A 23,101-nucleotide genomic window follows, 5' to 3' on the forward strand; every position below is an offset into this window, starting at 1 on the left:
TAGTGTTAGCACCTTTAGCATAAAAAAAAAAATACATAGATTTTTGCTAAGCATTTTCAATTTCCATCTAAATGATTAAAAATGAAGGCTAACACTACAAAGGAAAAATCTAATAAATTTTATTTGATTAATAAAAATTTAATTTTGATAATCACAAACGCGTAAGATTTAATTGTAGAGGACTTGATAGAATTTACTGCACTTGATGCTTAAAAACTTGTGTCAAAATATATGCTTTAAGAAAGTAAATTTTTTTTTTACAATACAGAAATCAATAGCAACAAAATGTATGAAGTAACTTGAGAAATTTTATAATCTATGATTTTAAAACTAATTATATACTTGTTTCTCGCCACAACTCTCTATTGTATTGAACAGGGACATTGCGCCGTTTTTCGAATTCAAATGCAGGATCTACAGTAAGTTCTTTGCCAGCAGCTTTTCTAAAGGCCTTTGTCCACTTCAGCTTTCTAGGATTCTTCTTTCTATTAAACATTTTTCGACATTTGGATCTGCAGAATCTGAATATCTGAAAAATTCAATTTTATTTTAGCATTGAATAAAATGTGTAGCATCAGTGAAATTAGTATCAAACTTAAAAATGTGTCATATCACAAAAAAAAAAAAAAACAGAAGAATATAAAATGACATTAACTTGCATGAAAACTTTTAAATTTTTTTGGACATCAACAAAACTATGATGGTATTAATTAAAAAAAAAAATGATACTGTTATTTCTTTTTTTACAAAAAAATTTAGGGCAATATAATTAGCTGCTAGGTACCTTTAATTCCTGGAGCAGTATTTAGTTACATAAAAGAAAAATTAAAATAACTTTAATTAATTTGTGATGTAAGATGTAGTTATTTTCAAGGTCCACAAAAATACAAAATTTCTACGAGAAAAGATAAACTTTTAGAAACCAGCATAATATGGAAAAGGAGTTAGACTTAACAAATTTAACAGAAATATGAATGCCAGCCATGATTTTTAGGCGACATGGCTGCCCAACGGTTTGTAGACTCTGGCTATTTTTCTAGTAATATACATAGTTAATGCACAGTAATTTTTTTTCTTTTTAAAACATGCTTTCTATTTTAATTCTAACCACCTCAAATGATCTAAATTTGCTGTAATTTTGTACTTTTATGAAGATTGAAGAACAGATCATGGAAGTCAAGTAATTGATACTGAAAAATCAGGAATTAGGGTGACTCACGATCAGTCTGTTTCTGGGGTAAATAATGATCACCTAAGTTTTATTTTAAAAAAATTATTTTTTTTAAAATTTAAGACATGGACAAGAATGCTTGTACACTTTACTCAAGTATAACTACATTCACTTAATAATAATTTTTTGTTTACTCTAACAAAATAAGTATCTTTTAAACTGCTTTCTGTATTTTCCATTTCAAAGATGGGTTTCAAAATGTGCACATTTCTGCAAAGATCCCCCTCCTTCTCTTAATAATATTTTGAGTCACTTTCTTTTTCTTTGATAGCGTAAGCTTTTGTTCAATTGTTTCACATGTGCATTGTTAATTACTATTATATAATTACTATGTTTAAACAACCCCTTTATAATAAAAACTGGTGATCAGTAATTACCTCAGAAGTGATCAGGAATTACCCCAGAAATGATCAAGACCAGGGGTAATTCCTGATCACTAAAAATTTAAAATCTTTAAAATTCTAATTAGCTTTTCAAACAAAAGAAGGTGGCATTGGACTCATCTCATATAGCCTCTCAAACTTCCTGTAAATATTAACATTCTATTTCGAAAAGTTTTTTCACAAAATAGATGGTTGCGTTTTTTGATCAGGAATTACTCCAGGTCACCCAATATTTTAGACTACGTAAAATGATGAAAAAGAGCAAAAAAATCAATAAATCAGTCTTGAAATTGTAGATAACTTTCAAAAAGAAGAAAAGACTTCATTTTACCTATAATATTATAGAGACAAAAATACAGTACAATAACTTCCACTGGCAAAAACACTGCATTAATAAAATTTAGATATGCCCAGTAATATTAAAGAAAGTGGATTAAAATACTTATAGTGGATTAGATACTATTAGAACTGGTAAAAATTAAAAATAGTCTACTCTACAATAATGTAAAATTATGGGTAGATATAAACACAATATTACTTAAATTTTAGTAGTTCTAAGAGATACATAATAAGTTTCCCTTCTAATATTAGAAGAATAACGGCAAGAATAATATTTCACAACTATAAAAAATGGTGGTTCTTATTATAATGATTTAACAGCAGCAAAAACTTTTTAAGTAATACCTCGGTAAAATAGAATCAAAACATTGAATTTTCTTTACCACAACGTAAAGTAATCAATCAAATAATTAAAAATTAATTAATTCTTAACAAAGAGATTTCGTCATGTAAGATTTAGTATTGAAATAAATGCAACCTATTAACTAAGCAAGATGGACTAATACATTTTGAAAATGTAACAAATTGGTAATGAAAATACTGACATTTATCTTTTTTAATATATATTGATAAATTAATTATTTAAGAAAGGAACAGAAAAAATTACTTTGCAGTCATTTCGAATAAATTGAATGCCGTGGCCTGGATAAACAGGTGAAGAACAAAAATAACAGTGTTCAACTCTCATACTTTATAAAAATTAAGCTGTAATTAAAGTCAAACTTTAAAAGTTATTAGAAATTTATTTATTTTACGCATGCATCAACACACGACCGAAAACCAAAACACGTCAAAGTAGAAGTTGAAGTTATCTGATTTTGGCCAAGGAACAACTTCACACATGTGGCCAGTCTCAGAATTTATTTTCATTGAATTATAGAAAAATGAAGGGACCATTTTCACTGCTTGTAATATTTCTAGCGCTATTAAGAACCTGATTAGCTAGTTTTTTTTACATGAAAAATATTTCACTAATCAGGCTCGCATTCACATAAGATCGCATGTGCAACTTGCATACAGTGAGAACAGTTCTATAATTTCTAAGGATTGCACGTACTTGAAAAGGATGGTGTTTTCGACTCTAGTAGGACGTGCTGCAGACTCTTTACTGCTTATTGGCGATTGCAACACTCGAATACGCCATCTGTTGAGAGACCGGTTTCATGCCTTTAGCCCTTCTCCCTTCCCTCTTCTCAGTTGTATAGGAATGTACTACGATATTTTCCCCTTTCTTAACAATTTTCCTTTTCATTTAGCAAAAATATTTCTTAAAAGGAAAATTATTAAGAAAATTCTTAAAAATTTTCCTTTTAAATAGCAAAAATTTCGGTGATACTTTTCTTTAGAACTATGTTTAATGTAGTTTTCAGTTCCGTATAGTTTTCCAACTTAAAAGACTATAATTTGTATGAAAATCAAGAGAGAAACTAACGTACTTCCTTCCTCTATGACTTTCCACACGCTAATGGGGAAAGCATGTGAAGTGTTGCCATAGGTAGAGAGTTCTGCTCCACGCCACCTGCAGCCCATTTCGATCACCAATGGAAAGTTGATTGAATGTAAATAATAACAAACTTTTTAAAACCAGAAAAAATTTAGAAAATTTCCGGTGAATTCCTCCCCTTATGTTATGGCGACGCGTGAACAGGCTTCATATGGATGGTGTTTTCAATATAAATGTAAACAATAACAATCTCGAGCTCCATACCTACTCTAGTTCCGGTTAGAAAGCTTGCAACTGCTTACTACAGCATATTCTGCGAGGCGATATTTTCAAACGGATAATTTTGTTTTCAATAAAAGAAGTAAATTAGATAATTTTTGAGCCTAAAATCTGTCGTATTTCATAAGAATAATGTTATTAAGTAATTCTAGTGAGTGAAAATTTGTTTTAGTTATTTATAGATACATTGTTAAGAAAATTGACATGGTTGCTAGATTTTGAATAACTCTCTTTTTTGGCAGTCCTGATTTGGTTTCTTTCGATTTGTTTATTACTGTTTGTTCTTGTTGCAAGCTGTGCACCATCTTACGTTAGTGTTAGCACCTTTAGCATTACCAAATGGCAGGCACTGAACTTTATTCGTTTCGCCTTAGAAGATGTCAGAGGAGTTACTCATTTCGCGTTATCCAGTGGGCACATGTGAACCATAGTCACGGAGGAGAATAACATTGCTCACGCCAACAACACAAGAGGACAACACAAGAGAGAAGCATCCAGCGGGATTCAAACCCGCGGTCATTGGCTTTGCAGTCAGGCGTGCTAACCGCTCGGCCACCTGGCCGGCGAAAAACTTAAAGTAAAAGAGTAAAAAGCAAAATAAAAAGTTAAGAAAAGTAAAGAGTAAATTATAGTAAAAAATACAGTGTAATGGAAAACACAAAGATGTATAGAATAAAATCTAAAGTAAAGTAAAGTAAAGCTAAAAGTAAAGTGTAAAAAGTAAAGTATAGTAGAAAGTAAAGTATAGTAAAAAGTAAAATGCAAAATGAATAAAAAAAATTTTTAAAATGCAAAATAGCAGCAAAAGATCTTTGGATTTTCTTGATCATATTATGCAATTTTTTACATACCACGAGAAGGCATAAAGCAGTAAGACGACAATCATGTTGTTAGGATATAATGGCCGAATACACGTTCTTCGGATACGGAAAAAAACAAGAATCAATAAATCAATTCTGAACAACACTGCAAAATCATGCACAATACTGAATGTCAAATACTGACACAAATAATAATGCTAAAATAGTCTTTATTTATTTTAATAATTATTATATGCTGCTCTTCCTGCTTTACCTTATTAGATTAGAAAAAAAACACGCATTTAGTAGTCCATCCCATGAAAATAAAAATTAATTCTTAAAAATTTTTTAAATAGCTTTTATATTAAATAGCTTTTTAAATTTTTTTTAAGAATTAATTTTAATTTTCATGGGATGAACTACTAAATGTGTGTTTTTTTCTAATCTAATAAAGTAAAGCAAGAGGAGCAACAAATAATTAATAAAATAAAATATTAAAATTATTTTAGCATTATTATTTGTGTTAGTTTTTGATATTCAGTTTTGTGCATGATATTGCAGTGTTGTTCAGAACAAAGTTATTGATTCTCCCCCCGCCCCCATGCGAAGAAAAGGCATTCAGTTATATCCTAACAACATGATTGTCGTCTTACTGTTTTATGCTTTCTCATGGGATATAAATATTATATAATATGATCAAGAAAAACCACATATCTTTTGCTGTCATCAGCATAAAATTTATAAGATGTAATCGTATTTATCAATAAATGATTTATTTACCCCTTAGGAAATGGTGTTTACTATTAATATTTGTTCATTTAGTTTTCTTAATTTTATTCTATGTTATTGTTACGCTTTGATTTGGATTATTATTGCAAGATATTTCATAATAAAATGTTAATTTATTATGAAACATTTTTGGATAAAAATTCTTAAATACGGAACTACAGTTAATCCTCAGTAAGCAAGTTATACTTGATTTTTATTAAGTTATATTTATTTTTATACTAAATTTAACGTTAACTTTGTTCAGTTACTGTATACAATTGAAATTATTAATATAAATTAATTGTTTGCAACTATTACAGTATTATTAAATTATATAAATTATTAATTTTATTTAAATTTTATTTTATTGTAATCGGAAACTAAAGCTGTGTTATTACAATGAAACATTTTTAGACATTTTCTTCGGAAAAATTAACACCCAATATATTTTTTTAACAAAAAGCTTTGTTATGTTATTATAAATTATATCTAAAAACTCCCCTACTCTCCTTCGTACGCTTCAATCTTTTTTGAGGGAACTGGAGGTGACTTTAGGGGGAGGGGGTTTGAATTACTTTAAGACAGACAAGTGTGACATATTTTCCAAATCATTCTTTCGCATTGATGTATTTATTAGACGATCAGAATCGATTGTGGCTATCGTACTAACAGTTTAGAAGGCGTCAAATGTACAAAAGTACAAATTTGTACTTGTACCTATTTACGCTGATATTGCTATCGGAGCAAGTTAGACATGTTTCTATGTATTTTTTTACGCTGGACCAAATGGAACTATGTTTAAGTCAAGAGAACAAATAGGTCGAAAGTTGCTTGAGTTTTTATATATAAAAAGTACGTCGGCCAGGTGGCCGAGCGGTTAGCGCGCCTGACTACAAAGCCATTGGCTGCGGGTTCGAGTCGCGCTCTGGACATGGATGTTTCTCTCTCTCTCTCTTTCTGCTGTCCTCTGTTGTATGTGTGTGAGATGTGTGAATGTGGCCCACCCTATAAACGGGTATTTGGCAGTGTCGCGTGGGCAACGTTGCTCGCCTCCGTGACTTTGGTTCACAGGTGCCCACTGGGTAACGCTAAATGAGTAACAATTCCGACATCTTCATAGGCAAAGATTCATATACAGTGCCTGCCATTGGAAAAAAAACTATAAAAAGTACTACTTTTGACACATACTTATATTCACACTTTTCATTGCAATTCAAGAACTATTTAAACATGTAAGGTATATTTTCCAAAATCTTTTTTCACACTGAATTAATTTAAAACATTCCTAAGATGGTCGAATTAATAGTTTAGAAGTTAAGCGTTTTATGTACAAAAAATACAGTTTTGTACTTGCAGCTACTTACGCATCTTACATTGCTATACAGACAACTGAGGTATTGTTTCCTGTGTATATTTTTCATTAATAAAATGAGATCAAGTACGAATCAAAAGAGTTAATATTCGTAAGTTATTTTTTATTTTTGTATGAAAAGTACTCTTGCCGAATTGCAATTAATTCGAAGAAAACACTTATAACTTTTGAATTATTAGCCCAATCGTGTCTGGATTTATTTAATTTAATTCAAAATAAAAATTGGCTTCGGAAAATGTCCCTTACATATTCGGATAGTTCTTGGATAGCAATATAAAGTATATACCAAAGTACGTTTAAAAATGGCACTTTTTAAACATAAATACTCTTGTAACCTTCAATTTATTTGTTCCATAAATTTGAGTGCAGTCTCATTCGATGTGTTGTAAAAAATACATTGAAACAATATTTCACTTGTTTAGGTAGTAATATCAGATATGTAAATAGGTATAAGTACAAATTTGTACTTTTTGTACACTGTTTATAACTTCTACATTTTTAGTCAAATCGTGTCGAAGTCGGTTTAATTCAATTAAGCGGGAAAAAAACGTTGGAAAATATATCTCACTTGCCTGTTTAGAAGAAATTCTTTCCTCCTTGTATAATCCCCCCCCCCCCCTTATATTCCTCAAAAAAAGAGGAAACGTACAGATGAGATTATGGGAGTTTTGAGATATCATTTATAATAACATAGCAAAGCTTTTCGTCAAAAATATCTTGGTAATTAATTTTTCTAAGGATACATAATTTTTTTCTATAGTTACCGGACTATATTTGGTATCTTTAAATGAATTAATTTAGAAATTTGATGTAGCAATTTAATCATAGTCAAAAAACAAAAATAATACTTGAGATGCATTCTTGCAGAGTCCCTCCGAAACGAGCAGGGCTCACTAGTTAAATACAAAATTGTACTATTTTACATTTTTCACAGTCTTTTTTTTTTTTTTTTTTTAATTGTTAAGCGTGTAATCAATTACCGATATTTTCGGTGAAACAGTTTGTGTGTTTCCAAAAAAAAAAATAGTTTTTGGAGTCATAATTTGATTAGTAACACTTTTCAGAGATACCTCTGATTCATCCACGACATCATTTACATATGACTTATAAGTTCAATGTGATTTAACTATGGGAATGGCCAGCTATAAAAATAATATTTATGAATTCGCTTCCCCCCTACCTAATGCATACAATTGTAGAAAAAGTTACATTATTTTTGAGTCACTTGGATGTTTGCGCAGCTGAAAGAAAGTTCCATTTTCTATGGGAAAGCTGAGATGCAAACAGTTTTCACAGACAGCATGGCGCTTGTGTGTTCTTCACCTTAAAGCACATCGGATTCTTAATCAGGTAGATTCTTTTTCTTAATAAAAGGTAAGCCATTCTTGAAGAGGAGTGAAACTTTTTTAAAAATGCATGTACTGCATTGAATTTTTTTGGGAATAATTTATTGAGTAATAATTATTCCCAAGTATATAGTAATAATTTATTGAGTATATTAAAAAAGGCTCACAAATATTCTTTAAAATATTCAAAAAAAATTTTGAAATTACAAGGAATGATATTTTTAATTTTTGATACAATTGAAAACATTATGTTTCAGTGTGAAATTTTTGTTGTTGTTTAATTTGTGTAAATATGTGAACACTTTAATTTGCTTTCAGCATTTCTTGCTAGTAGAGCTTAAAATTTTTTTAAAAATCTAAAATTAAAGCTGTATGCTTTTTTTTAATGATTTTTTTAGAAATCTAAAAATGTTACAAAATGTTAGAAATCTAAAAATGTTACATGAAACAAAATCTAAAAATGTTACATAAATTTACTGAAGACCAATTAAAGAAAACAAAACAAATAACTTCAAATATAATACAGTTATTTTTAATAGATCTTGAGATAGCTCTTTCTGAAATTAAATAAAAGAAATCACGCAGAAATTTTTATTTATTTATTTTTTGCATCATTTGAAGCACAATGTTTACATGCACATTTTTAACAATTAAAAAAAAACTTCGCGAGTTTATTGAACTCTCTTTAATAACTAATTATTGTTTATTCATTACATCAGTCGGGTAAGCTCAAGGATCAACGTTACGTCACCGAATTCGTATTTCTAAAATTATCTGATAACACTTGTATGTTTTGAGTATAGTCAAGCATTTGAAACGTGCTTCTATAAAAATAAATAATTTGAAATCAATCTATGCATAAAATAAAGAATTTGCGCGTGAGTGAATCCCGGATTAGCAGGTATACCGTAGGAACTTAAAATACGAATTTTAACGTCAAATTCAATAAGAACAATTGTAAATAAATTACAAAACCCAATTTTTGACTTTTTAACTATATTTTCAATTCAGAGCCATTAGAAACATTCTCATTGGTTCAGCGGAAGCTACTGTTTTAAATTAAACTATGGACGATGTAGTTTCGTAAAATATTTTAGAGATAACATCAGTGATGTTATAATGATTTGCTAGCTTATAGGTCTCTTTTATTAATTATGTTTTATTTGTTATGTTAGATTTTCTAAATGATCAACGGGATCGTGGTAGTATAGGCTGACTACATCACCAAATTAGTATTCCTAAAGTTTACTGAAAACCACGCTTCTATTTTGTTTATAGTTATACTTTTAAAACGTGCTACTATAAAACTAAATGACTTAAAACCAAGGGGCAATTGAAAAAAATGTTTTGTACTGAAAAGCAATATTAATTGAGAAATGTTAATAGTTTGTTAAAGAGAAATGTTAAGAAAACGACAATATTATAATTGAAATTAATGATAATTTATTTTGGTAATAGTTATTAATTAAAGTTAAAAAAAGTAAGCTATGCCATTAAAAGCAACATTAATGGAGAAATGTCACTAATTCGCTTAAGATAGCGTAAAAAATCGGCAAACTATAATCGGCGTCAATGCTGCTTAGTTAATTTTGAAATCAACGGTAATTGAAATAAAAAAAAATTTTTAAATTAAAAATCAAAATAGTTGGAGAAACTGTACTTATTCATTAAGAGAAACCGTAAAAAGGCGCCATATTATTATTGACACCAATGATGCTTAATTATGGTGCAGTTTTAGTAGGTACCAAGTACACTTCTAAGTAGGTACAAAGTATTTTATGAGTAAATTTAGCATCTATTAAAGTTACACCAACGCTGTGCATTTTTATGATAGATACTGCGGACATAAGCTTTTGACGGCTCCTCCAAGAATTAAGTACAGAAGTTAGTTGCTTGATTGTGAAATTTTTTATACAACATGAGTTGCCTCGAGCAAACATTGAACCATATGATACTGAATATAGTTAATCTTTATTTCGATTGGATGAACTACTAAATAAGAGTTTTACTTAATATAAGAGTATAAAGATGCAGGAAAGGGCAACAAATAATAATAAATAAATAAATATATTTATTTGATTTATTTACCATTGTCTTTTGAGTTGGTATTTGTCTTTCAGTTTAGTGCATTATTTTGTAGTGTTGCTCAGTATTTTCTCTTCATTCCATAAAAAGAATGGGCATTCAGCTGGTTAAAAATTTTAAAAGCAAAAAAGAGAAATTAGTAGAAAAAATTGCTTGATTCTGGTAAATTTTGACTATCACGAGACTGACGTGATCAGTAGCATCCTTTTCGGTTATACTGAATACAGTTTATCTTGATATATCTTGATATCTTGAATATAGTTAATCTTTATCTTGTTGAACTTCTAACATTAAATCACCAGAAAAGACAGCAAATAATAATAATAATAATAATGAAAAAAAATTAGAAATATTTTAGCTTTATTTATTATGTCGGTATATGAACTTCAACTTAGTGAATGATTTCGTAGTGTTGATGGCGATTTTCAAATCAATTATGTTTTATTCACCGCGTACAAATAGCAGGTATTTAGCTGGTCTATAACAAAAATATTAAATATTTTATTGTTTAAAAAGAAACAAGCAGTTCTTCACAGAATTTTTCATCTTTAAATTGTAAGAAAAAACTCTTACTTATTTATTCCATGCAGCATTGTTTGTGAAATGACATTGATATGAGGCAAAACATGTCGCAAATCATTCTCATTCTTCTTTGTTTTAGTTGCACAACTGCGGTCAGGAATTTAAGAATTGTTTGCCTGTTAAATCAGATGGATGGAGAAGGATTGAACATCTGATAAACAAGTCAATTTTTATACTGATAAACATTTGATTTTTTTTTACCATCAATTTTTTTTTAAATGTGTTTTTCTGGGAATGCGCCGTAAGTGTCAAGTTTCTAACAAATGGCTTTCAAGTGGTATTTAGAATTAATCAATGTCGAGACGATACTCAGAGAAATTGATTATAATGTCTTCAAATCAGTAAGTAGTAATTTAAAGTTAGTTTACACAAATAAAAAAAAAGTTTATTTAATAGCAATTTATCTACTATTCTGTCTTCGAAATTCGCTTGAGTTATTTTTTGAAAATCTTAACTTTGTGTGTATGTACAAATGCTACTCGAAAATGTTTTGAAATGTTTTTTTTAACTGTTAAATATTAATGGTGGTAGATGGAGTTTACATTTAGCATCGATTAGATCTAGATGGGCTTGACCTGGCCTAGACAGAGACGGCCTTGCCCGGTAACCGGATGTAGTGCTTGAGAAGAAGAGGATGGAGTTTGATTTAAAAACATTTTTGTGGTCAAAGCGATTGTGAAAAGATTTCGTGTTTTTTTGGGGGTGGGAGCATTGGTTCATATCAGCGATAGACTAAATTATTAACTCTAAATCGTATACTGTTTTCAGAGTTAGATCGATATTACAAGGTCTTCCGTGTTTATGACTGTGATGATACCATCAGAATATTCTCCATTTTCAACCTTTCGGCTACTGCCTTATATTTAAATTACATTTCAGTTTGTTCCAAAAGCCTAGCTATTAACTGAAGACTGTTAACCTGTGGGGAGGGGAAGAGAACAGTGGCCTTTGATCGAATATTAATTTGTTTCCAAACTAGAATGTATTCTTTTACTTCTCTTTTCATAAAGATTCTAAAAAATATACATAAGGAATACTGATTACGAAACACAAAGCACTCCATAAAAAATAAATAAAAAATTGAAATTGCTACAGAAACAGAATCTCAGTGGTACAGGAAAAAAAGTGCGGGATATTTGTTCACGAGGTTTTCGGCTCGAATCTTGGTACGAACTATAAAATTTTTGTGTGAGATTAAATACTTTTTACCTGATTATTTATTTATTCGTTTCTTTTATTTTTAAATTTTTTCTCAATATTGTTTCAATTTTTCAAATGACTTTTTAAAAAAATAATGTTCATAGAAAATTTTGAGAGTGTGTGTATGGAGAAAAATTCCCGATAAGGTGAATAATAAGTAATGTTGCACATTAATGCATACTTATGCTATATAAAGTCTACTTAAGCCGTGTCCTTATTTCTTCTTCTTTTTATTCTTTAAATGCACAATGAATGTTTTAAAAGAGAATAAGTAGGAACCATTTTGGTTTAGATTAAAAAAAATAATAAAAAAAAAAAATTAAAAATTTGTCTTTAGCAGTTTAAAATATTGAAATATTTTATAAAAACTGTTATCAATAATTTTTTTTGTTCCCCTCAGTGCCCTTTTCCCATCAGTATTTTAGTGAAAACTTCCATACCTTAAAATTTTTAGAGTAACTTGAAAAATCTTAATGAAAGCTTTTAGAACTAGCGCGCTGCTTGAATCCATACTCCTAACTTTTAACTGTATACAGTTAAAAGTTAGGAGTATGGATTCAAGCAGCGCGCTAGTTCTAAAAGCTTTCATTAAGATTTTTCAAGTTACTCTAAAAATTTTAAGGTATGGAAGTTTTCACTAAAATACTGATGGGAAAAGGGCACTGAGGGGAACAAAAAAAATTATTGATAACAGTTTTTATAAAATATTTCAATATTTTAAACTGCTAAAGACAAATTTTTAATTTTTTTATTTTATTTAGTCAGCTAATAATTAAGTGATGATTCTTGAAATTTGTTAAAGAACAAAAGAAATTGGTTTAAACCACTTTTGAAAATGATTGTAGCCCTTTTCAACTATATCACAGTTTAACATGAACTAACTTTTATTATTATAACTTCCTTGTAAGGATAAGTTAGTACATAGCTTCAACTTTGATAAGAAGCTAATTTTTCTTAACTCCTTGAGGAAAAGAAATTGCTTTACTATATTGAAACACAAAAGTACTTTTTTTTAAACTCTGTCTTATTGTAACTGTATTTATTTTTTAGAATTTGTAAGAAAATAAAATAAATAAAAATAAATGCATTTTTTAAACTTTGCAATAACATTAAGAAAATATTTTTTTCTTTAACTTTGTGAGATAAGAAAAGTACCTTTGTGAAAATGTCTAAGTACTTACGCATTTATTCCACAGCAATAATAACTTAATAGCAGTAATAATTCCATAGCAGCTTAATTTACAGAAATAGGTTTTATTTTACGTACTTCGCGATAAGCAAAACTTAATTGTCTTTTCGTGTTTTTTAAGGTGCATAAAAATGTGCGATTACTATCTCAGACCGGATTAAACTAGTCTTTATAAGTTTGCGCGTCATCCGGAGTCTTATCGTCTTTCTCAATCTTACTCTCACTGACTTATACTTATTTTAACACATGAACTGACTTCTGCAGATCTGACGACTTATCTTCGGTGATTAGTAAACACTACCGATAGGTATTAGTATACATTTTAGAATATTTATCTAAAATTAAATAGTAATAGCAAAATAAAAATTAAAAAAAAAAAAACTACGTTTTTCAAGATGACTATACTATGACAATAAATTCTGCTGCAGCGATTAGAAAATAATTGAATTTGTGATGTCATCCATCATTGAGCTCAAATTAAAATTTATGTGCTCTAGCTAGTCGGAAAGTAGTCGGAATTTCGATAAACGATACATTCCCTTTGGCGATAATATAACCTATTGCTTTTAGCTGTTGGGAAACCATTGAAGCTTATTATCAGACAGAGCTTCAGAAGAGATTTGAATGTTCTAGCTAGTCGGAAAGTGATTGTAATTTTGCTTTCTAGATTCTACCTTTAAATACACACGACAGCGAATTAATAAAGACGTAGCAAAAAATAAATTTATAAAGCAAACTAATATTTAAATTCAAACACCCATTATAAGGAATCTATTTAATATATATGGCTCAAAGTATAACGTGACGTTAGATTTTTCTTCTTCTGGCGAATCATTTATTACATTCTTTGCAAAATTTTTTGCTTAACTGTTTGAATCGTTTTTTAACCATTAAAAAGATTTCTAATAAAATATTTTTTCTCCTTTTGATATCATGACTTACCTACAGATTTTTTAAAAATTTTACCATCAATGTTGAACACCCGATTTACATACGATTTGCGCCAATTAATGCTGTACTCCAGAGACCTGAAACTTGAACCCAAGCACAGAAGACAAGGGAATTTGTGGGTCAGATACTGGAGCAAACTGGCCTTCCTGGTGAATTTTTTGATAAGACATACTCGCATTTATATTGCAATATATAGAGGAAAACACAAAAACCTCCAAGGTTAGCCCGCATGTAATGACTCAAACTCATGATTCTTCTTGGGATCTCTCACTTAAGCGCTGAGATCAGAGGGAGGTGGTAGAAATTAGCCTGCCATGGCTGAGATTCGAATCTGGGTCATCTTATTGGAAGTTGACCACGCTTTATCCCCTGAATCATCTCGGATCTAATGCAAGGTTTTGTTTCAAAAAAGGAAATTTTTTACGACCAAAAAACGATTTTAAATTTTCCCTAGGAAAAGGTGAGAAAGACACCCACTCAAGATTTAGTTAGATGATACATCGATATGTCGTGAAATATCAATTTTATATCGATATTGCGGTAGCAATATTTAGTAGAGTATTATCATGATATACCCTGAGTATACTATTTTATAACAAATATAGAATTTACGTAAATGGTCAACAAAGATAACATTGTGATCATTAATGATCTCTGTAATATTGCGATATTTATTTACGATGGTAAAATATCAATTATGATAACGACGTTAGTATTATCAGTAACGATAATTATCGAATGCCATTTTTATGGAATATTACTGATAACCATGATTATCGAATACGATATTATAGTGAGGGTTAAAGAATTTTATAGGGGCAATAAAAATATTGAGTATTGTTAAAATGTATGCAAAATAGTTAAATCGAGAAAATAGTGCTTTTTATCGTAAAATATCGGTATCTCCTGACGATATATCGTAATTATTAAAATTCCCATATTACCCAACACTATCGAGAACCATCACGATAAGACAAAACATTAACGTGCCCGATGAAAAAAAAAAACAAAAAAAAAACGAAGTAAAAAACGAAGAGTCGGAAAGTTGTTATAAATCAATCGTTACTCAAATTTAGACTTTTTTTTCCACAATTTTTTAGAGGTTCAGTTTAAAAAGTAAAGAAAGTGTAATAAGTTTTAGTTGTGGTTGAAAATTTACAAATCATTCTCCGTTTCGTCCAATCGTTGAGTCACAATTATAGAAAACAAAAATGGTAATTAGGTTGCGTCACGGAAGAAATGATTTCTTCTACGGAAACAAAGCACTATCTTTTCGCCTTGCTTTACTTTTTATCTGCTTTCTACTACCAAGAATACAAACTTGGCATAGAAAACCATCGAAGTGGAAACCAATACGTAAAACCTAGAAAGCGTGGATAGTTAGTAAGATTTGATACTCAAAACAATCTTAAAAAATCATGAGTCATGTAAAGCTTCAAGGTAGGGAACATTGTTGGTGCCTTATGTGTTTCGATAAAGGTTGCCCACCATGCAAAAATTATCAAGTAAGTAATTGTAGCTTATTTTTTATTTTAAGGTTTTATGTATAAATTAATGAAAATATTGATTTTATGATATCAAATTTATTTAAGAGACAAAATTAATTCTTATAATTATTAAAGGAATAAATTATTAAAGTTGAAAAAAACTTAAGGAAAATTTTTTTAGAATTTTAATGTTATGTTAACTTTGTCTAACTGCTTGAAAAATTGTTTGTTTTTGTTTCAAAAACAAGCAAATAAATGAAGGTTTAGTTATTTTTCGTGTTTATGACTACATTGTTTTTAAAATGCATTATTATTTGTTGCATTTGATTTTAACGGAACTTGTAGTATTTTGTTTGCACTACCAATATTATTTACTTTTAGGTATTTTTGTAAATATAAAGTTAAAGAAAGAAAAATGATTATTTTATAAGAAAATTCTATTCTTAAATTTACTATAATTATGTAAAACGAAAATTCTTATTAAGTATATAAATAAGTTCAAATATTTTAACTTACTTCTTTACCGAATAAATGATAAAAATATAAAAAAATATTTCACTTTAACGTTTTTTTTAGTAGTTTATAATGCTTAGCTAATAATAATTCCTTCCTTCCTCACTTGCACGACAGCCCCGGGTGGGCACCGGCCTTTAGCAGAATTTAGTCCCAAGCTGTCAAGCTGCCCTTCTTGGTCTAGGATTTCCAATCCATTAGTCATATAGTTTTAAAGGCATTTTTTAAAGAGGTCTGACCATTTAAGTCTTGGTCTTCCTTTTTTTCTAGAGACGATTGGATTAGCCAAACAGATCTTTTCTGTGGTTTGAGTATTATTCATTCTTGTCAAATGTCCTGCCCATTTTATCCTTTGATTGGCAATAGCTAATAATAATTCAAATTGTAAGGAACTAAAAGAACGCTAAAAAAGAATTTTACAAGTTTAAGGTAGGTAGGTATTTACAGTAAGTTATTTACGTCGTACGGTAAGTTATTTATGTAGGTAGTTATTAAGGTAGTTATATAAGTCGCACTAGAGCTACACAATAGGCTATTGGCGACGGTCTGGGAAGCATCCCTGAGGATATCCGAAGCCATGTCATTGCAATTTCGATCCTCTGCAGAGGGGATGGCTCCCCTGCTTTTGTAGTCCAACGACCCACTCGCGAAGTTGAACAATTTACCGTAGAACAGTTTAACGAAGACAATACCGCGCAGCCTCGGTCCCTATGCAGGCTGATCAAAGTGGTCACCCACCAACTTTCTGACCGCCTCCAGTGATGCTTGACATCGGTTTTCTTCTGAAAACCATGTCTTTGTGATCAGTTCACTGCGAGACAAAAGGACTTTAAAAACAAATTTAAATTTCGCAACGATTGTTTAAGTTTAGACCAAAATAAAGCATAAAAAAGAAAAGATTTTTGCATCCATGGTTAAAAATATTTCTAGTATGAATAAAATAATTTACTATATAATTCAAATGAATAATTATAATTAATAATAATTATAGCGATAATTCTAATTAGTAATATAAAAGTTAGTAATATAAAAAGCATAATAAGTTAATTCTCAAGATTTTTCTTTATAAAATACTAATAAAGTTTAATTCTCAAAAATAAAAAAAAAATTAAAAAAAAGAAATAATAATAGTAACAACATTACTAATAACAGCATTAAATAATAATAACAACATTTCGAGCATTTAGTTAATATTCTCATAGAAAATTTAGTGTAATGACAAATTAATGAGAAGAAATTCTTACGATTTTTTTCTTCACATTTATACCAATTTATTTTTATTTTATAACAATGTCAAAATTTCAAATTTTTTATTTATCTCATAAAAATTTTATTCGAATGACTAATTGGGATTGACTATCTAATTTTATGATCGTAGCGAATATCTGTTCAAGATGACGTGACGTAATTCTTCCGGAATGGGAAAGGAAATACCTATGACGTAACATATGAGCGGCATCCGTGATTTAAATTAAATATGTTTGACACATTTAAGCGTAAAGTCTTTTATTTTATATCATTTGAATCGTTAAATCGCAGATTATTGCTTCCGAAATTGTGATAAGCTTGTTGGTTGTATTTTAGCATCAGCATTTGTTTTCTATATTATCATCACAACAATGGAGAGAAGTTTGATTGAAAATAAACTATTTTTCTTCCATCGAAGTTATACCAAATTATTTAATCTTGGAAGTAAGAATTTATTCTAATGAACTGTGTTTTTGCTTTTTTATTTTTATCTTGAAATTTGATGTTTGTTAAAACCAAATGTAAAAATAGAGAGTAAATATAAGGAATATATATTTAAATTATTGTAAAGGATTACCAATGGCTATTATTATATAATCGAAATGTTAATATGACATCAAAACATCAGTATACAATATAACAAAGTGCCATTTAATTGTTTGCCTCAATTAAAGGTTTCATTGTAAAACTATTACGTGTCTTAAGTTTGACATTTGTTGACATTTAAATAGTGAAGGAAATTTCCTGAAATATTTTATGGGAGAATTAAAAACATTTAACACGATTGTGTCCGTAAAATCTTTATATTGACAAATTTTATAATTAAATTTAAATTTTAAAATTAAATTTTAAATTAATATTTTTTTAGGTTTAATATATGACTGCATAAATGATCAAAAAACACATATTGTATAATATATAGTTTAGCCAAATATAGTTATAAGTCAAATATAATTTTTTTAATTTATTAGATTTCCAACTGTTTTTAAGCATCCCCTTTTGTGGGTGCCCATAGCTACGTAGAGTACCCATTTGGTTATCAAAACTATAGAACTTAACAAAACTAGCACATATAAAACCATTTACAACTAAATTCAAACATTTCAGTTTCAAATAACTGGGTCAGGTGGGGTAAAGTGGGTACATGGGGTAAAGTGGATATATGTTAAAAAAAAACACATCCGTTTTATCTTTTTAAGTTGAGATAATTTATTTAATGTTTTTAGAGACTTTTACTGGGATTGTAGCAAGCATTTTTACTTGAGTTTTAATGATCGATAAAAAAATTTAATGTTTACAAACCATCTTTTATGATCTGATCAACTTATAAAGAATGTTTTCAGCTGTTGATGAACTTTCTTCTAATATCATTTAAAACTGTCAAAAACTATTAATTTTTGTCCAAACTGGTAGAGGGACATCTAAAGAACAGACCTACATAGAAATTTAAGCACAATTCTCAAAATCTTATGTATTATGAATTGTTTTCTGAGTTGGGGTAAAGTGAGTATTTAGTTAGGCTTAGCTAAGTGTTGTATTAAAGGGATATTTTTTCGTTCTGTGCTAGCTTTAGTAAGTATCTAATGCTTTATATTTTATAATGAAATAGCTAAAAACTAATTTGACTTGTTTGATTGTAGCTTTTTATAGTAATAATAACGCTGAAAACAAAATTTCTTTTAAACTTTATCTTTTAAGGAGAAAAATGATAGGGGGAATAATAGTATAACATGCATATTATACAATCAAAAAATTACCAAAATAGCATAACTTAATGAGCATATTTAAAGATATAGATGAGTTGTCATGTAAGTTTCTGCCTTCATATGGCAGTTTTTCATGGACAACAAACAATTTCCTTAAAGTAACTAAATTCAATAAGAATATATGTCTGCTATAAATAGTAAAAACGTTTTAAATTACCTCTATAGATATTAGTTTCTACACTATCATTTATGTTTCAAATAAACCAAAGACTATTATACATTGAATGAAATTGTGTAGAGTTCACCAATATATGCGAAAAAGAACACCCGAAATGAAACCTAATTTTAATAGCAATAAACATTAATTATTTAATTTAATAATATAAAAAAAATATTTTTTAGCATTTTTTTAAAAATATAATCATGATACAAGCATTTTAATTTCGAAAAGAATATTTGCAAGCGTTTTTTTGTGAAATATATACTAATTTTAGAACTATACCCATTTTACCCCACTCTGGGATAAACTAATTATAACAAAGCAAGTTCTTTTAAATGCAGAACTGTAAGAAAACAAACAAACAAAATAGATAAGTTATGCCTCATATTTAGTCTAAAATAATCCAATGTAGGTAAAATGCATCACAATTTTTCGTAAATAAATCTAATGGTTCGATTTTAAACCCTTCTTTAAAAAAAGCTTGATTTTATACCCACTTTTTTCCCACCTAAATTAAAAACTATATTTGGCTTTTAAATGTTATGAATGTTCTATTTTAAATGATTGCATATATAGATTCGACTCAGAATCACATTCTTAAATTTAATGTAATTGTTTAACTAATGTATACATTTTTACTGATAAATTGTAAAGATGGAAAAAGTCGGCATGTTTCAATCGCTCAGAATTAGGAGCCCATTTTTAAGACTTATCAGACGTGGAATATGAAAAACTATTTAATGACCACCTTAATTCGAATGTGGAATATGGCCCCCGTTTTCCCCTTTATCACCCATCGTTTTTTGAGGAGTCCCTTAATTTTTTCCCTTCTCGATAATTTCATGGCCATGAATTTGGTTTGTAGAAAGGAAAAGAATAAGAAAGAAGAATAAGAAAAGAATAAGAAAGAAGAAGAAGAAGACGTTTCACCAGTTTCTTTTTTGCAAGTTTTTTAATTTGTGACCTACGTGAACCAGCTTTCAGGCTTCCTTTTCCACCCCCAGCAATCATACAAATATTTAGACATAATTTTGACTGATAGCTGACGAGGAGGGGCAGTGTATTTTTCTTCGAAACTTTTTTGTGAATCACAGCAAAGATGGAAAATGAACAATTTTTTATCTTAAGGGTTAGATTCTATCTGTAAGAAAAACTTATGCCTATTAGTAATTATTTTAATTCTTAATTTGGGCAGTGTTCATTTAATAGCATTGATTTTTATGGGTTAAATTTTAGGAACATACCTTTGTCAGATTGATTCTATGAATTAAGAAGGTACATGCGCTTTAAGCCATGTACTTTGCAGACACGTGCCAACAATTGACACACGCTTGTGAATGACCTTGAATTTTGATGCACGCGCAATGAGCAATGTTATTTACTTTAAACTGTGACAAGCCGAGCTGCTTATCCAAAGCATAAATATAGTTGTTGACGCTGAAAAAAACGTTATAGTCGCTCAATAATTACAAGTGGACTGTTAACACACACAATATTTATTTATTATTTTTTGAAACAGAGCTTTTTTGTTGTTGCTCGTCACGGCTCTCCTGCCGCACACACTCACACACTCGATTACACTTTTATTTTATAGATGGCACAACAATAACGTGCTGATATAATAGTGTTTTAAAATTCTGAAATTAACTTCTTTGTACACAAAGTTTATTTCGCAATTTTAAAACAAGATATTACAGTGTGAAATAATTTTCTTTCAAAATGAAGTTTTTTAAAAATATAGCTTGAGATTGAACTATAAATTGCTTAAAGTGTCCATAAAACATTAACTTGTGCATGTTTTATTATGTTTATTACAAATATGCACATTTTTATAAGACCTTCAACAAGGAATTTACTTTAATAAGAATAAAAAAAAAACGTGTTAAACTAAATCTAAACTTGCTTGCATATTTTTTTAAAAAGCGCTTTGTCATCATCTAAATTTATATTACAGTGTATTTCAAACTTAATTTTGCTAACTACCGAATATTTTACAGCAAATGAAAACAATAAATATTAAAAACTTATTTTAATAAAAAATAAATTCAATGAAATTTGAAATTTTAAAACATCTAAATATATAATGATTTTGTTATAAATCATAATTTGTCTCACTGCACATCAAATAATCAATGTTTATGTAAAAAAGATAAAATATGTAATTATTTAAAAAGTGAGATTAAACTGTAAACATGGTAAACTGGCCTGTTTCATTTCCCACAAAAGCGGCCTGTTATGTTAGCTTTCTGTTTCAATTGGCGATTTATTTTGGCTCTTTCATTAACGAAATGATAAACTAAACAAAATCACGGCGAATGTGAGTATGTATTGGAAAGCTAAAATAGCAAAAATATCTTTTTCTAAAGTAATAAATAAGCTAGAATTTAAGTGTATTGGTAAGTTAAAAATATGTTTCTTTTTAAAATATCAGTTGGAATTAATAATGTCATTTTTCTGTGTGTGAATCTTTAATTTACAAGTAGCTGTAAGATATGATTACATAATTTCAATTTCAGTAGTGAAACATCGTATTTTATGTAATAAATAATTAAAAATAGATTTCTTTTTGTAAATTTTTTACACAAATACTTGTTTGAATAGCTATACAAAATATCAAACACTGTTTAAAAGCTTTTAAGGCAAAACATTAAATTTACAATATTGCTTTTGCAGTACAAAATGCTTCGTGTTATTCTATGTGCTGTGTTATTCTAAATTTTGTTTTATTTTATGAAATAAAATGTGTTAACTCTTTTTGTCAGAAAGTACGAAACTCACAATATTGATTTTCAGTTTATAATGTTTAATGTTATTTCATAAGCTGTGTTATTCTAAATATTGTGTTAGTTTATGAAATAAAATGCTTTAATTCTATTTGTAAAACAAGATGCTTATCAACCAAAGACAATCGTAGAAAATGGAGATAACTATTATGCATAAAAGTTGATTTTAAAAACATAATTTTCAAACTTATAATGGGACAAAATGTTAACGAAAAAATATTACCCATATAAATTCATACATATTTTAAAGATATTTTAAATTTAAGGTAATTATTATAGTGAAAAACTTTATATATTTAAACATTTAAAACAGTTTTATATTTTTATTTACTTTGTTATAATATTAATTGGATATTTCAGATTTAAAATGCTATAAAATTCTTAATTTCAAACTGTATAGTAAATCACAGTTTAGTTATGAAGGTGTTTACTATTTTAACTTAAGTCTAGTTAAGTTTAAAACTAATTTTCTAAATTTTCGCATTATTTCTGAAAAGTAGTAAACATTTTTAATTCAATGTTGATCATTTGAAGTTTAAAGATACGAAAAACTTTAAGACTCAGGATTATTGAAAACAAATAAATAAAATTTATGTGTTTATTCCTACGAAATCTCTAAAACTAGTTATAGTGTTTTCATCATATATGATTTGTTTAAAATCTATTTAACCTTAAAAAAATTTAAATGCATTAATAAAAAATTATTAAATACGACAGATCAAGATAAATTTTAAATAATAATAATTGAATTTTGTTATTAGAAAATTTGTCTTTTGTAGTCTAATAATCAATCTCAGTTTGATAATAAAAATTTGCCTTTTGTTGTTTGATAATCAATCTCAGTTTGATAAATAAATAGTGGTTTTATTAACTGTTTTTAACTTTCAATAAATTACAAGCATGTCTAACAACTTTTTTTTGTTGAAAAAAAAATTAAATTTTAAATCTACATTTTTTTTTAAGTAGACTAAAAAAGGGAATTTTTTTTATACTTAGTCTTAAAACGAAAAACGCTGGGAACATAACTTTCGATAGACGGGAAGGGGAATTTTTGTTGGTGATACAAGTGATGAGACCTACGTTTTTCGGTTCTGGGTAGACTAAAAATAAAATTAGTTTCTCATTTTTAGTTTACTTGCAGACCGTAGTTTTTTAATTTTTTAAAAATTTTTCTT

The 23,101-nt window shown here is 28.4% G+C and overlaps 2 protein-coding genes across 10 annotated transcripts in view; one reads left to right on the top strand and one right to left on the bottom strand.

Annotated features, from left to right (window-relative positions):
- The window catches only part of LOC107447693 (probable ribosome biogenesis protein RLP24), a gene marked incomplete in the record, with an annotated part of 12,224 nt that extends 9,451 nt beyond the window's left edge, over positions 1–2,773 (bottom strand). Inside the window, 2 exon segments of the mRNA XM_071179206.1 lie at positions 343–529; positions 2,561–2,773. Coding sequence (XP_071035307.1) covers positions 343–529; positions 2,561–2,641 — 268 coding nt within the window.
- A 5,094-nt stretch (positions 2,774–7,867) lies between these two features.
- The window catches only part of LOC107447690 (choline/ethanolamine transporter flvcr2a), a 42,223-nt gene continuing 26,989 nt past the window's right edge, over positions 7,868–23,101 (top strand). Inside the window, exons 1-2 of one of the 9 annotated variants that reach the window (XM_043054370.2) lie at positions 7,868–7,990; positions 10,709–10,970. In XM_043054370.2, the coding sequence (XP_042910304.1) occupies positions 10,924–10,970 (47 nt within the window). In that variant the 5' untranslated portion in view covers positions 7,868–7,990; positions 10,709–10,923. Of the gene's footprint in view, positions 7,991–10,708; positions 10,971–13,167; positions 13,326–15,244; positions 15,475–17,442; positions 17,662–18,616; positions 18,790–21,399; positions 21,540–23,101 lie in introns of those variants that run through there. The other 8 variants (XM_043054371.2, XM_043054376.2, XM_043054379.2 and 5 more) reach the window with 8 other exon arrangements.

The sequence above is a fragment of the Parasteatoda tepidariorum genome, chromosome 3, assembly GCF_043381705.1.
Source record: "Parasteatoda tepidariorum isolate YZ-2023 chromosome 3, CAS_Ptep_4.0, whole genome shotgun sequence".
In the NCBI taxonomy this organism is placed as follows: domain Eukaryota; kingdom Metazoa; phylum Arthropoda; class Arachnida; order Araneae; family Theridiidae; genus Parasteatoda; species Parasteatoda tepidariorum.